The following is a 13931-nucleotide window of genomic DNA, read 5'->3' as shown; positions in this document are numbered from 1 at the left end:
AAAAGTGTGTGGATGAGTTCATGACATCTACAGGGAGCATAATACATGTATCATATACATTAGGTTTTTAATGAAAGTTTTGATCATGTTGATAAGATAGAGGTCTCGGAAACTTGTTTCAAATATGATACAAAATGGTGAAGAGACTAATGAGGGTTTCTAAAAACAAAGGTAGTTCACACCATTGTTTCAGTCCCTTGTTTTTCTTTCCAGCACAAGTTTTCTTTAAATACTCACTGAATTCATACTAACAAACCCTTTAAGAATAATCCCAAAGAGATCAAAATTATATTATAGACAGTCAATTAATATTTTACAGATTAGAATCAGATTTTTAATCTCTAATTATTTAGAATAACGTGTTCTGAAGACATGACTTTATGTCAACAAAATGACTAACTTTAAAATAACCAGCAGGTGGCAGTACCTCTTTCAAAAGGCTAAAAGTAAGAAGTATGTGGATTTATGCCAACGCATGTGTGTAATATATTGGTGTTTATATACAATATAACGTTGAATGTTTACTATTTCATACATACCTCACACTTGTAAAGTAATTTTAAGATGTATTCTGTTTTCTGAGGGCATTCAAAATGAGGTGTGAGACCAATAAACATGCAGGTGTCAGTGTCTGTCACAGGCAGGAGACCAAAAACAGCCAGAACCTCCCCTCCACCATAAGGACCTATAGTTGGTAGCTTTGCGCCTGGTCCCTTTTTTTTTTTTTGCTGTGCTGTAAATTCTCCAGCTGTGAAAAGAATGCACACACATAATTGCATCTTAAACTTCTCTGAAAAAAGTGCACTAAGCAGATGGGTTTCTATGTATTGTCACCCTACTCTCTCTAAACTCCACCAAGAATAATCAGCATGGCAGAGCTGGCCTTCAGGGTTGGCTGAAGCCCTTGGGGCCACCCAAAACTGTGTCAGTATGCTTATTTATGGCAGCAAATATAGACAGACCCCTCTTCTCACCTCTGAGAAAGAGCTAAGATTAGCATCACCCTCTGCCCAGCATGTATCACTGTCCGGATTTAGCCCCTTCTCATGCCTGCCCGTTCTCACTCTGTCTGTCCTCCAGCCTGCCCCTAACTATATCTGTCCCTGCATAGATCTGCAGACCATCTCCAGTTTCAGGCAACCTTTCAGCTTTCATGGTTGAATGACCACCAGCACTGTCAGCCTGAGGATATGAAGTCTTATTAGCTTATGGACTGCTACTGATGATACATTTTATTATGTATAGTACATCATATTCCCACATGTAGACAAAAAAAGGGCAAAGGTTCTCAGCAGGTTTATTGTGTGTGTGTGTGTGTGTGTGTGTGTGTGTGTGTGTGTGTGTGTGTGTGTGTGTGTGTGTGTGTGTGTGTGTGTGTGTCAATTAAATAAATGTTTCAGCTCTACTTTGTTACTTTGGTCAACCTCAAAAATATTTCCATAAAGTTATGTGCATCTGCACAACCACTGTATGCAGGTGTTATGATTTAAACAAATGGCCAAAAAAACTTTGACTAATAATCTGCAGATGTTTTGTGGAAACCTTTAGGACATTTGACTTTGTTCGTCTTTTGACATTTTCAATTTCAGGAGAGGTCCTCTGAGGCATTTAGAGGTATAGGGCTTGAGGTGAGGTGCACACAAAATCTTCCCAGAAATGTTAATAAGAGTTGTTTTTTAAAAAGCTTTTAAACATTGATGACAACAAATTTGATGGCAAGAACCATACTATCAAATGAACACTCATTATGTATGTACAAATCATGGTTGCACACGCATGATTTAATCATTAATTACCCACTATTTGTGTTTTACTATTATTGAATTGACTTAAATCACTCATAGGCCAGAGAGAGTTTTCAGTGCAACTATCGGGGTTGCTTTTTTTTTCCGGACCAAATTTACAAATTAAATTGTCTGGGCAGTCAATCGAGTCAACCCTCCCTTCGTGCAGTACCCCAGTCCGTCACTGCGTGTCGCTCTTCTTCTTGTTGTGCGTGCTCTCTAAGCCCCTCCCCCTGTACGCTGCTGACTCCAGGCTGAGTGAAGACGCCCTTAGCAACAACACAGCTGCCTCGGATAAGATACTCGCACCGCAGAGAAGAAGGATTAAACATCGCCGCTTTGTTGCTCTGAGAACAAGTGAAGCTTTTTTTGTGAGTGCAGTTTGTTCGTCATACAGGGAAAATGGGACTTGAACGAAGCTAGCGAGTTAGCCTGTTTGGGGCTAGCCATCCTCCCCCCTCGATAAGAAGAACGAAGCAGCCCCCGAAGGAGGACACAATCCCGGGGACTCAACGAGTGCTAACATCGCTAACTACAAAGTCGGCTATCCCGGACTAATCACGGGAATGGTGCTCTGGATCGACTCACTATACAGACAGAGAAAGGCGAGGGACACACGGGTCAGATCTCCAACCTGTAATATTTGGACTCAAACTGTTTTTAACGGCTCTCGGTCGGACGAGGGTTTTTGTGGCTGTGCGAGCTAGCTGGCTAGCTAGCCGAGGGAAAACGACCCCCCACCGCCTGCTCAGGTTTTTATAAACTGCAGCTCAGGCTAACATTAGCCTGAATAAATCCAACTCAGGGCTTTAAATCAAGAAGAACAAAGCATAGTTTAAGCAAAGAGGGACGTCAGCTAACATACGAAGACAATAAAAATAACTTTTTTGTTGGCTGCTTTGTTTTCGGGCTGAACATTTTTAACCATACCAATTTTTTAATGTTTTTTGCTACGTGACCATCTTTGTTTTTGTACTTTTTTCCCCCTCCTTCGGATGCTGGAATCAAATATTAATTTTAATCATGATGATAATAAGCAGAAAACCAGAGGGCCCAATAGCAACAGGTAAACACAACAACATCGTGTTGCAAATCTTTCCTTTGTTTCCCCCTCATGTTGTCTTTATATTTTGGTTTAAAATGCATCATCGGGGATGAGGTGAAGTGTTGCCAACATGGCAGCTTCAGGGAGAGGTTGTTTTTGAGGCATTTGGTTTCCTTATCCTTCGACATCTGGCACTCGCAGAAATACCATGTGTCTGAAAAGTGTGGTGGGTTCAGTTGGTCTGGACTCCCGGGTTAAAAGTCACGTCGTGACTGATGCTCCTGTTACACAGGACGCTACTTGTAATATATATATTGAATATATATATCCATCACGAGACTTGTGCATGTTTTGAAGACGAAACCAGGAAGCTCTCGGCTGTTTACACGTCTTCCCTGTAAGCATGTGTCGTCTTATCACAGATTGATCAGCTTGACTGTCTTTCTCGGGGAATTGTTAAACAACAGAGTCAAAGTTTGTACCATGTCATTGTCTATTTGTTATGTACAGTTGCTTTGACATCATCTCTGTTTGCCTCGTGTTTGAGGAACTCACAGTTCATTACATTGAAAACAACTTTTTCATTTCTTGTGTATGCTTGTTTAATGACTCTCAGTCGAATGTTCCCTCTGTTGTACTTTAGACTTACTGCTTGCAAGATGATAATCTGTCCAGAAGACCAGGAAGAGACCAAACAGAGACTTTACGACACTCACGTTTTATGCCACATGATCAGCTGCTCCTCTGTTTGCTTGAACCTTGTGCTCTGCTCTTTGTTGTGGAGGGGGGGGAGAGAGAGCTGCACCCCCAACTACATGTTTGATTACACTGAAGATCAGGCTCTGTTTGATTTTCTTCCCCAGGAAAAGTTTACTTGGACAACACTTGTCTGCAGTACAGAGTGTCCCCCGCTAAGTGATTTGAGGTTTGCATCCAGACCGGCTAATGGGGTCTGTGCTCGCTTCTTTGGTGTGTAGGGAGACCTAATGACTGTGTTTGCTGTGCTGTGCAGGTCTAGTGCATCAGTATCCAGGCAGCAGGCATAATCTACCCTAGAGCTGGTCTACTCACAATCTGGGGACACAGACTCTGACGCACCTGCACATGGTTACACCACTCTCAAGGGCTGCTATAGTTTTAAGCTCTGTCCTAATGAGCTAACCCAACACAATCGCTCTGTAAATGCCTTACGCTTACAGACTACTACTCAGCCGCATTTCAGTCATAAATACACAAGGGCCGTTTCTATTGAACCGGCGACCTGTGGCTATGCTTAACAACTGTCGTGTCCAACAGCTGGCCTATGGAGGTTTGTTATTTGAGTAACAGGGAACCTTGCACTGTCCCACGTCCTCCCGTCCTCCATCTACGGACTCACTTTCACCTCAGTGTTAGATGTGTGTGTGTGTGTGTGTGGCTTGATGCCACCGAGGTGAGCAGCCACGCAAACTTGACACTATTAAATGACAAGCACCTGCATCTGTTAACATGAGCTCTATTTCTGAGCACACCTGGTGTGTGCACTACATGACCTGGGCCGAATGGACAGATGGGCAGACGGAAACATGCTGTCGTCACTGAGGCATCTGTTACCCCTATTAGGGCCAATAATACCACTTGCAGCGCTAGCTATCTGGGACCCTAAGCCTCATCTAAGCTGGTCAGGTTGGAGTGATGTCCATGGATACAAAGTCTTGGATACAATACATGCAATGGACGTGTCTGCTATAAATGCATTTCACACTAATTGAGGGTTAGAGTGTCGCGGCGGACCAGTCTTTCAGTGCCATCCTGCTGAAGTTCATTCCTGGGATTTTCGCCGTACCAAGCTGCGTTTAAGTGTCAAGGTAGTTACTCGACTGTTGGGCTGATTGATGAAATAATCAATAGGACCTGCTAAAAGAAAGAGGGGGGGTTTTTTGTTTGCCTCTGCTGTGGAGATGACATCGCGTTCTGTGGACATTCCCTCGTAACATCCTCCTCAGCCTGATTGCAACAGTGACGCGGTTTTGATGAGTCCACATTATCACGCTGATTTATGTTTTTTTTGTTTTTTTCCCCCCTCCTTCAGCACGCCACGGAGACGGACTGTATGACTCTTACATGAGGACAGACCACATCCTGAAAGACGAAGCAGATACAAACAGTCCATCTGGGCTGCCCCCTATGCCCAAACACACAGTAAGTACACACACACACACACACACACATGCACAAAGCCAGTAAAGCCGTATTTCCTGTGCTGAAGCACGCTCTGTGTCCAGACATCCTGTTCCTCAGGGATATTCCACACGCGGCCTCTTCCCATTCATCCCCTTTTCAGCCTTTTCTTGTCTCCCACAGTTTTACAGGTTAGGAGACTCACGTTTTTATACCTTTTATCAAAGTGGATAAGACGTGATCCTCTGAGTAATATTGACTGGCTGACTGCCTTAGGTGATGTGAGTTACAGCCGGCAGTTTTCCTGACTGTATCAGATGAAGCCATTGTTTGTCTCCAGCTCAGATAAATACAAAGATCAAACGGGGATTGCCAGCTCTTTTTCTTTGCCCTTTTCTCGCCGTTTGCACGTGAAACAAAACAGAGCATTACACTGATCACAGGATGCTAATTTAGTAGCGATTTCCAATTCTTGGAAACGCCTCGAGGTCTTCCATTTGCTTCATCTCTTGCTGGGACGAGAGGCTTCACAGAAGAACCATTTAGAATTATTTAGATATATTTACACAGTGAGTCTTTTTGGTAAGGTGGGTTTCATATGTCGAAGTCCCTTTTTTTGTCGTGGATTTTCCTGGACAAGAGAGGAACAGATTTAGGACACGATTGAAGAATAGTGACGCGTTTCGATGGTAAATGGTCGATTTGAACATGTTTGTAATTATTAAAAAAAAAAAAGATTAATTCACTCTTCAGTCTGACACAGTTTCTGCTCGGAGAAGCCCCTTTGGCAGAAAATGCACAGACAATGCCCGTGAACATCCTCGCTCACACGCACAGGGGGGAGGAAAAGGCCGGTTTGATATATTCTAAAGATTTATTGGGCTTGAAAATGTGACCCACAAACAAAATCACCAATCAACATTCTCCCCCCTTCTCTACTTCCCTTTCTCTATCCCATGTAATCCACCATCCGATGGCTCTGAGGTTAGGCCTAGTTTTCTATTCCCCACCTTTCCTTTCTCCTTTTTTTTTGTGTGTTTCGTGTCACGCTCGCTCACAGAGGTAACGTCCTCTCGTTCCATGTGACAGGCAGCCGCTGCTCGTCCCTCTTGGGCTTGTTGTACGCGGCTCTTAAAAAACGCTTCATGCTCTATTAAAATAACAATCTGGGTCTCCCTGTTCTTTCTCACTCGCTAATAAAACGCCAATAAAAAATAATTGTAGCACTGGTTCTCTTTCACGATATTGCCACTTGTATGCATTTCTGCCACCGAATGTTGATCTCCACATGTCCATGATTTGCGTGAGTGAGTGGAACAGGTCGTCGTGTGTCGAGTTGTGTCCCCGGTAAAGGAGGAAGGCAGACTTAGGTGGTTCTCTGAAAGCGCAGAGATTAGCTCGTCTCCATCTGTTACACCGGGCAGATTTACAAACGGAGGACTCTCGGCCCCTCCGCATCGTCGCTTCATGTGTTCCAGCGATGAGTTACTTTTCTAATTGCATTCCCCCCGCCCGGTCTATAAATAATCAATCACCGTTGATTCTCCAGCATGGAGAAAGCTTTGATTTCTGATGAGCCTGTGTAGGGTGAAGGGGCTAAATCAATGACATTCACTGTGTTTGTAGTGCGGCTTACATACAACAGCTGCGTGGGACTCTGGGTCAGCAGCAGGACTGCTCTAACAACTTAAGACTATATGGTTACATGTATGGAAGCCCATCCTGCATTCCTCCTCTATTTTTAGGACTCCCAACTTACAACACAAACACACTCCAAGAGCAGAGTCCGCTTTCAGATGAACGTGTCAACACTCCACTTTTTCCTTTGTTATGTTGTCTTTATCAGCTAACCTACTCAGCTGTGTGTGTGTGTGTGTGTAAAAGCAGAGAAGCTGAATGGGAGAGAAGCTAACCGTTAATTTCCCCCTCCCCACCCACCCCCCCTTCTCATGGTTGAAACACAATGCCTGTACATGGCATCACGTGATAAAGGCGGTAGATCGTCCTCTTCTTGTGAGTCTGCATTGAGCTCACTTCATGTCACCATGTCGTATTAACAGCAGGGCTGGAAGTAAAAGTTTAAAAAGCGTAATCTGACTTTAATGACTGTCATTTCCTCTCGTGTTCTGTAATCTTGTGGAGGGTTCTTTCCGCTGGTAAGAGCGAGAGACGGAGATGGCGGACGGCTGAATTCCTGGGGTTGCTGTAATGAAACTTGCTTGCTGGCAGGCGAGGCTTCAGAGCTTTTCTGAAGCTAACCAAAGCCAAAAAATGAGTCTGCCTCTTTAAACTTGGTCACCACATATGTTAGGACAACGACATCAATAACTGAAATTGTTGCACATAAGCATGATCTTTTTTCTTTTTTTTAAAAATAAATATAAATAAAAAAGGCTCATTGTATTCTTAAAGCTAGCAAACCAAAGAGCAGGTGGGGTGTAAGTCCATTTGCATGCGTTTTGGTTGGGGGTAGGCCTGTTCTCTGAATTTCCGGTTATGCTGGTTCACCTTCTGCCTTCTGCACTGCTGCTCATAAATCTCAAGTAGGTTGGAACAAGCCAGCCCCGCGAGCTGCACCTGATCACTCGTCATACTTTCTGCGTAGGATTGTTCAGGGAGTTAAGAGTTCTTTGAAAACGTGGCTGTAGATCAAGCGGACCAGTTGCTTTACCTGTTTTACGCATCGTTGTTGCGTCCAAAAAACGGAATGTCAAACACGTCGCCTATTTTTTTCCGAGTACATTCACTTAAGCGAGGTCAACAAACTAAGTGTGGCTCGTGTTACGCCCTCTGTTAGATAACGTCTGAATTCTATGTGCCGCCCTTGTTGTAACATTGTCTCGCAAAATTCCTAAATACCACGATATCCTCACTTTACTAGACTGAATCCATGAAATTTCAATGTTTCACTCTAATCTTCCAAGGTTTCTCCCCGATGATCAAACCTGTTCTTCTATTAGCGTGGAGCTGAGTTTTCACCAAATGGGTTTTTTTCTGATTGCTTTCTTTGTGTCTCCTCCTTCCTCGAAAACAGGTTGTCAGTAACAAGGCTGTCATGAGGGATCAGGTAACTGTGCGAGGCAGCCAGCTGAAGGTCAAGTATCTTTACGAAGACTCGAGCAACAACCGGAAGATCAATGCAATAACCACAGCAACCACTCAGAACAGTGGGACCACCGGTCAGACGCCCAGCAAACCAGCCCCCGTCTCCAGCCTGTCCAAAGAGCACAGTGTAGACAGGTGAGATGGAGACACAAAGACAACAACATAACATCATATCAAGAGTCTTAACACTCCTAAAACAATGACAAGAAAAAGAAAAAAGAAGGAAACCACTTCAGTTGTTGATCATTATGTTTCTGCCACAGCACTGAATCCAGTAAGGGCTCCAGTGAGTCGTCTGGCCCACAGGGAGTCGGGACCGGAGGGAACAGCGGGAAGCTGTGTGGCCCTCTCAGTCCTGATCAGGCGCTCAGGCTGTACAGATCTCAGCTCTCCTCGCTGGAGCACACAGAGATACACTCCTACCCGGACGTCTACTTTGTGGGACCCAACGCGAAGAAGAGGCCCGCCGTTGCCGGGGGCAACAACAACTGTGGCTACGACGACGAGCAGGGGGGATACATTCATGTCCCTCACGACCATCTGGCGTATCGCTACGAGTTCCTCAAGGTCTGACACATTGGTTGTAGCGTCGGGAAGTTTTTGTCGACTGTCGTGTTTTTAGCCGTCCGTCACTTACCCGCTCTTGTTCCTCCCTCTCTTCAGATTATTGGTAAAGGAAGCTTTGGCCAGGTCGCGAAGGTGTACGACCACAAGCTTCAGCAGCACCTCGCTCTGAAAATGGTGCGCAACGAGAAGCGCTTCCACCGACAAGCGCAGGAGGAGATCCGCATCCTGGAGCATTTGCGCAAGCAGGATCGCAACGGCACCATGAACGTCGTGCACATGCTGGAGAACTTCACGTTCCGCAACCACATCTGCATGACCTTCGAGCTGCTGAGCATGAATTTGTACGAGCTGATCAAGCGCAACAAGTTCCAGGGCTTCAGTCTGCCACTGGTCAGGAAGTTTGCACACTCCATCCTGCAGTGCCTGGAGGCCCTGAACCGGCACCGGATCATCCACTGTGACCTCAAGCCAGAGAACATCCTGCTCAAACAGCAAGGACGCAGCGGTATCAAGGTACAATACCTGGAGCATTTTAAATGAATGTACTTCCTCTTTAAATAAAGTCTTTTATTTGATGACTTATTTAATTTTCTGTCTCTGCCAGGTAATCGACTTTGGCTCCAGCTGTTTCGAACACCAACGGGTCTACACCTACATCCAGTCTCGTTTCTATCGAGCACCAGAGGTGATCCTGGGATCACGATACGGCCTTCCCATTGACATGTGGAGCTTCGGCTGCATCCTCGCTGAGCTGCTGACCGGCTACCCGCTGTTCCCAGGCGAGGACGAGGGCGACCAGCTGGCCTGCGTCATGGAGCTGCTCGGCATGCCTCCGCAAAAGGTCCTGGAGCAGGCCAAGCGGGCAAAGAACTTCATCAACTCCAAGGGCCACCCTCGCTACTGCGGAGCCAACACGCTGCCCACAGGGGCCACCGTGCTGACGGGCTCTCGCTCACGGCGCGGCAAGATGAGAGGTCCTCCAGGCAGCAAGGAGTGGAGCGCAGCGCTAAAGGGCTGCGAGGACCCCACCTTTACTGACTTCATTAAGAAGTGTTTGGACTGGGACCCGTCGTCTCGACTCACCCCCAGCCAGGCTCTGAGACACCCGTGGCTGTATCGGCGTCTACCAAAGCCCCTGCCTGGGACAGATAAGAGCCAAGGGGCCACTGTGAAACGACTCCCCGAGCACCACAGCACCTCCTTCCCCTCTATCCTGGCCAAAGGGGGACCTGGTTTAGGCACCACAGCGGCCAACAACAAACTGAGGAGCAGCATGATGGGAAATTCTGAGGAGGCCATAGCTCTGCGCACGGTCCTACCTAAACTTGTCTCTTAGTGAATGAGAGAGAGAGACCTGTAATATCCTCTCTCATTCCACTTCCTCCTCCTCCTCCTCTGAACTCCTCAGGAGGAGTCAGAGCACGGGAAGAATTGGAGCCTAGGTTTTAAATCACGTTTGGTTGTTCTTTTATTTGTTTTCTACTGTGAGGTGTCGACACCGCAGTTCCTTGTTTTTAATATTAGCTGGAGAGAGAGAGAGAGACAATAAAAGAAACAATATAAAAAAAAAGTTTTTATACAGAGGATTTCCTTGAGCGGCTGTGGAGTTTCTGTATACAGCCATTGACATGTTGATTTAGATAATGCTTTTTAACAACTTCCTTGTGTGAGTGAACGGCTTGATAAATGAGGCTTTTAACCTGCGTGTGTTTCCACCTGTTTTAGTAACACACACAGACGCACACAGACATGCACACACACACACACACACCTGCAACGTTACTTGCCTCACTTGACGCTCTTTCTCAACTCTCAGAGGACACCCACCTTTTTTGGGGGGATGGAGGGGGGGTGTTTGTATGAGTGAGACCTGTAAAGGGCTACAGAGATGACTGTCAACAGGTCAGAGAAAGCATGCAAAGATGTGTTCAGCCAAAATGAATTGGTATATTAATCAAGAATCCCGCCCCTTTGCTCAAGCCTTGCACGCATTGACACACTTCTCCCTTAAATATACAACATTAATGCCCTTACACAGGGCGTCCTGTAGTGACTAATTAGGACACTTTTTTTGCTCTTTTTTTTTTTAAGCAATAAGCCCTCTTTGTCTTTTCTAACTGCACCTGTTTTCTACCTTTCCTAAACCCCTGGTGCTTGCATGTCAGCTCAATATGTGATGTCCAAATGTGTGTGTGTGTGCTTAAGCTTTGTGGTGCTACTGTGGGAGACATTGAGAGGACAGCAGAACAACCTATTTACAGCCTTCGTCCTCCTCCCAGCTCTCCTGTTTGAGTGTGAAGAAGAAGAAGGGGGGGGGACAGTAGCACCATTGAAACTGTCACAAAGGTGTCAACGTCACACTCAGTACTTCACAGCCTGGATATATACATGGATACATATATAGCTAGCAACTGCGCATACACACCTGTGGTTTGGAAAGTTGTTTTTTGGGGGTAGTTCAAAGTTTGTTTTGGATGTCATTCCCCTTATTGGCTGCTTTGATTGCAGGCTGTGGTGCATTAATCCTAAAGAAAGAAAAGTGAAATGTGAGAGAGAGAGAGAAAAAAAAAAGTAGGGCTGAATATGATCCTAGAAGAGTAGACAGGATGGGCCAGTGACAAGGGTTTTTTTTTTTTTTATGGTACTGAAGAAAGTGTTTCTCAGGGAGACATACTTGGAACATCCCTTAATCTTATATTAACTGTGTTCCACTTGCTGTCATGACAGTGGATGAAGATGCATGCAGTTCGGTCCACTGGGAGCGAGAGGGAATGCGTATACGAGTGCTCCTGTGAAAGGGGTCTGCATGCTCCACAATCTGACCTAGATTCCCTCTCTCTTCCCCCCCCCCCCTGCATCACACCATCTCTTTCTCTCGTTCTTCATGTAGGGCAGGGAACCTCTTAAACGTACGCGTATACAAGTGAATTATGGTGCTGTCCAAAGCCTGCACACAGACACACACACAGGGACACATCAGGTGCATGTTGTATGGACCACACCGCTCAAAAAGAGTTCTTTGTCTTGTCCCTCAAAGTGAAAGAGTCAGGGATTTCTACTCCATCGTTTTATTTTTATTTATGGGAGTGATTTCAAAGTGCTACCCAGTCCAGGATATCGGAGGATGAAAAATGCAAGACGAGAAAAAAAAAAAGGAAAAAAAAGAGAGAGTTATGTACTGTCATGTTGTACTAGTGGTGTGCGTTAGTAGGAGGGTGTTTGGTGTTCCAGCATGAAATCACAACCTGTTATCAGACTGAGTGACTATGAGAAGAGAAACTGTACAGTAACCAAATGAAGTTGTGATAGTTTCTTTTTCTAATGAAAATAAAACTGATTATCTGAAAATGTGCTGCTTTGGCTTGATTTCTGCGTTTTAAACGTGTATCTTACCACCCTGACAAAACGTGCAAGGAAAAATATAGCCGACACTTCTCATGTTTTATATCAAGATCTAAAACATCCAGACTGTACGTTCCACAGAGAGTCCGATAAGAGATGATAATCAAAAATTGTGTAGGCTAACGTAACACTCGTCTCCTGTAACCAGCAGTTACAAGGTCAGGTTTGCTATTTGACACCCAAGGCCCTGTGTTTTGAAACAAAAGCGTGTCTCCAGACGGCCCTTGGTTCAGTCGCTGTGGTGAATCACCATAAAGCGAATTGAATGTCAGTCTGCGATTGGATTACAGATTCAGCAAACTCTGGCACTGAAATGAGTCAGTGGCCTGTGACACACTTCAAGGCCGTGTGTCATACTCACGCTGCCTTGTTATTAAACCGTTCCAAAGATGTTGTGAAAAATAGAGTGGACTAAAAGAAGCATTTAACATATAAGTGAGGATTTGCCGTTGCCAGGTCACATCATCATAGGTACACAGTTTGCCTTTTACTTACAGCATTGCTACAACACTAGATATTTAATCTATAGGAGTCTATCTATACTCCTATAGATAGATCAATAGATAGATAGATACTTTATTGATCCTGAGGGAAAACATAAACAAACATGTCACAGCAGGTAGAAACAGATGATATGAAAGATATAGATTTCTTTAATGGAACTAATCAAGAAGCACTAACAGTTCTCTGCATTATTGTTCATTTATACCTGCAGCTGCAGCCTCCCTGCTATGGAACAGCTCTGTTGGGTAAGCGGTGATGTCACTCCAGCTGCAGGTGTTCACTGTTGTCATCCAAAGAATGTGTTCAATAAAATAGACACGTTGTCATAAAGGTGAGAGGTTTTGCTCCCTGTTAGTTTTTTTTTTTCCAAGAAGCTCTCTGTTAAAGAACTTTTGGGCCACTTCATAATGTGCTTCCTCCTTTGCGTCTGCCCTTCATATACCCCCTTATCTGTGTCCTGAGTCTCATTTGTATGGGTAACAGAACAGATGTTCTGCTATATGGGAACATTCCTAGAAATTAGAGATGAGAAGAGACTCTTGTGTTCTAACGATAGAAGACTGCTCATCTCATGTAACATGGATGATTCATGTGTGTTTACACTCAGGATTGTGCCTCTGGGGCAGAAAAAGTCAGGTACTTACACAACAGGTAGAGAAACCGGTTAATCAACATCAGCCAGAGCAGATGAGAGCGAGCGAGGGAGCAGATGACAGAGAAAAGATGGTGTTTGGCGAGTGGGTGGTTGTGTATGTGTCAGGGAATTTGTGCCAGGTGTTACAGTATGTGACGACTTTTCATGAAGCATGAAGGAAGACTCATGATTATATGACGCAGGTAATGTTATTTGTCATCAGACTGGTTTTGGCTCACTCTTTCCTTTAGCATGTTTATTCATTTTGAATCAGGTTAAACAAACATAGACTTAGGAGACACATGATCCTGTTTTGGTGAGCTTATTAGGATGTGGATTTTAAAGACAAGTAATTGTTGTGCTTTCATTTTGGTGTAATTCCATCATATGCAACTCTGACATTTTCTCCATGGCTGAATAGACAGTAGTATGAAATGTGATATTAATAATGTATTGATCCTGACGAGGGGAAATTCAGTTTTACACTGTTTAATGAACAGGAACACACAAACACAAAGGCCGAAATACACACACATGTACAAACAGGATCCCACAGACATGCATTATGGGGAGGTCTCAGAGTGAGGGGGCTGCCCACAGCGAGCGTGTGAGAGCAGTTTTGGGGTTCAGTGCCTTGCTCAAGGGCACTTCAGCAGTGCTTAGGAAGTGGACTGGCCTCTATTTTTTTTCAGAATAGGTCTGTGCCAGGACTTAACCAGGGAACCGTTCG

The 13931-nt window shown here is 44.8% G+C and overlaps 1 protein-coding gene across 3 annotated transcripts; it reads left to right on the top strand.

Annotated features, from left to right (window-relative positions):
* The first annotated feature begins 1999 nt into the window (after positions 1 to 1999).
* Positions 2000 to 12009, top strand: dyrk3 (dual specificity tyrosine phosphorylation regulated kinase 3). 3 transcript variants are annotated; one of them, XM_079341352.1, is made up of 7 exons: positions 2000 to 2404; positions 2825 to 2850; positions 4901 to 5010; positions 8024 to 8229; positions 8358 to 8661; positions 8758 to 9174; positions 9266 to 12009. In XM_079341352.1, the coding sequence occupies exons 3-7, from the start codon at positions 4933 to 4935 to the stop codon at positions 9995 to 9997; spliced, it is 1737 nt and encodes a 578-aa protein (XP_079197478.1). In that variant the 5' UTR covers positions 2000 to 2404; positions 2825 to 2850; positions 4901 to 4932; the 3' UTR covers positions 9998 to 12009. The 3 variants fall into 3 exon arrangements, with proteins under 3 accessions (XP_079197478.1, XP_079197479.1, XP_079197477.1); XM_079341353.1 differs by lacking the exon at positions 2825 to 2850; XM_079341351.1 differs by having other exon boundaries at positions 2000 to 2850.
* Positions 12010 to 13931: the final 1922 nt, after the last annotated feature.

This window comes from Symphodus melops (genome assembly GCF_947650265.1).
Source record: "Symphodus melops genome assembly, chromosome: 4".
Taxonomy (NCBI): domain Eukaryota; kingdom Metazoa; phylum Chordata; class Actinopteri; order Labriformes; family Labridae; genus Symphodus; species Symphodus melops.
Note: the sequence above shows the minus strand (reverse complement) of the source record. Positions and strands in the feature narration are given on the sequence as shown.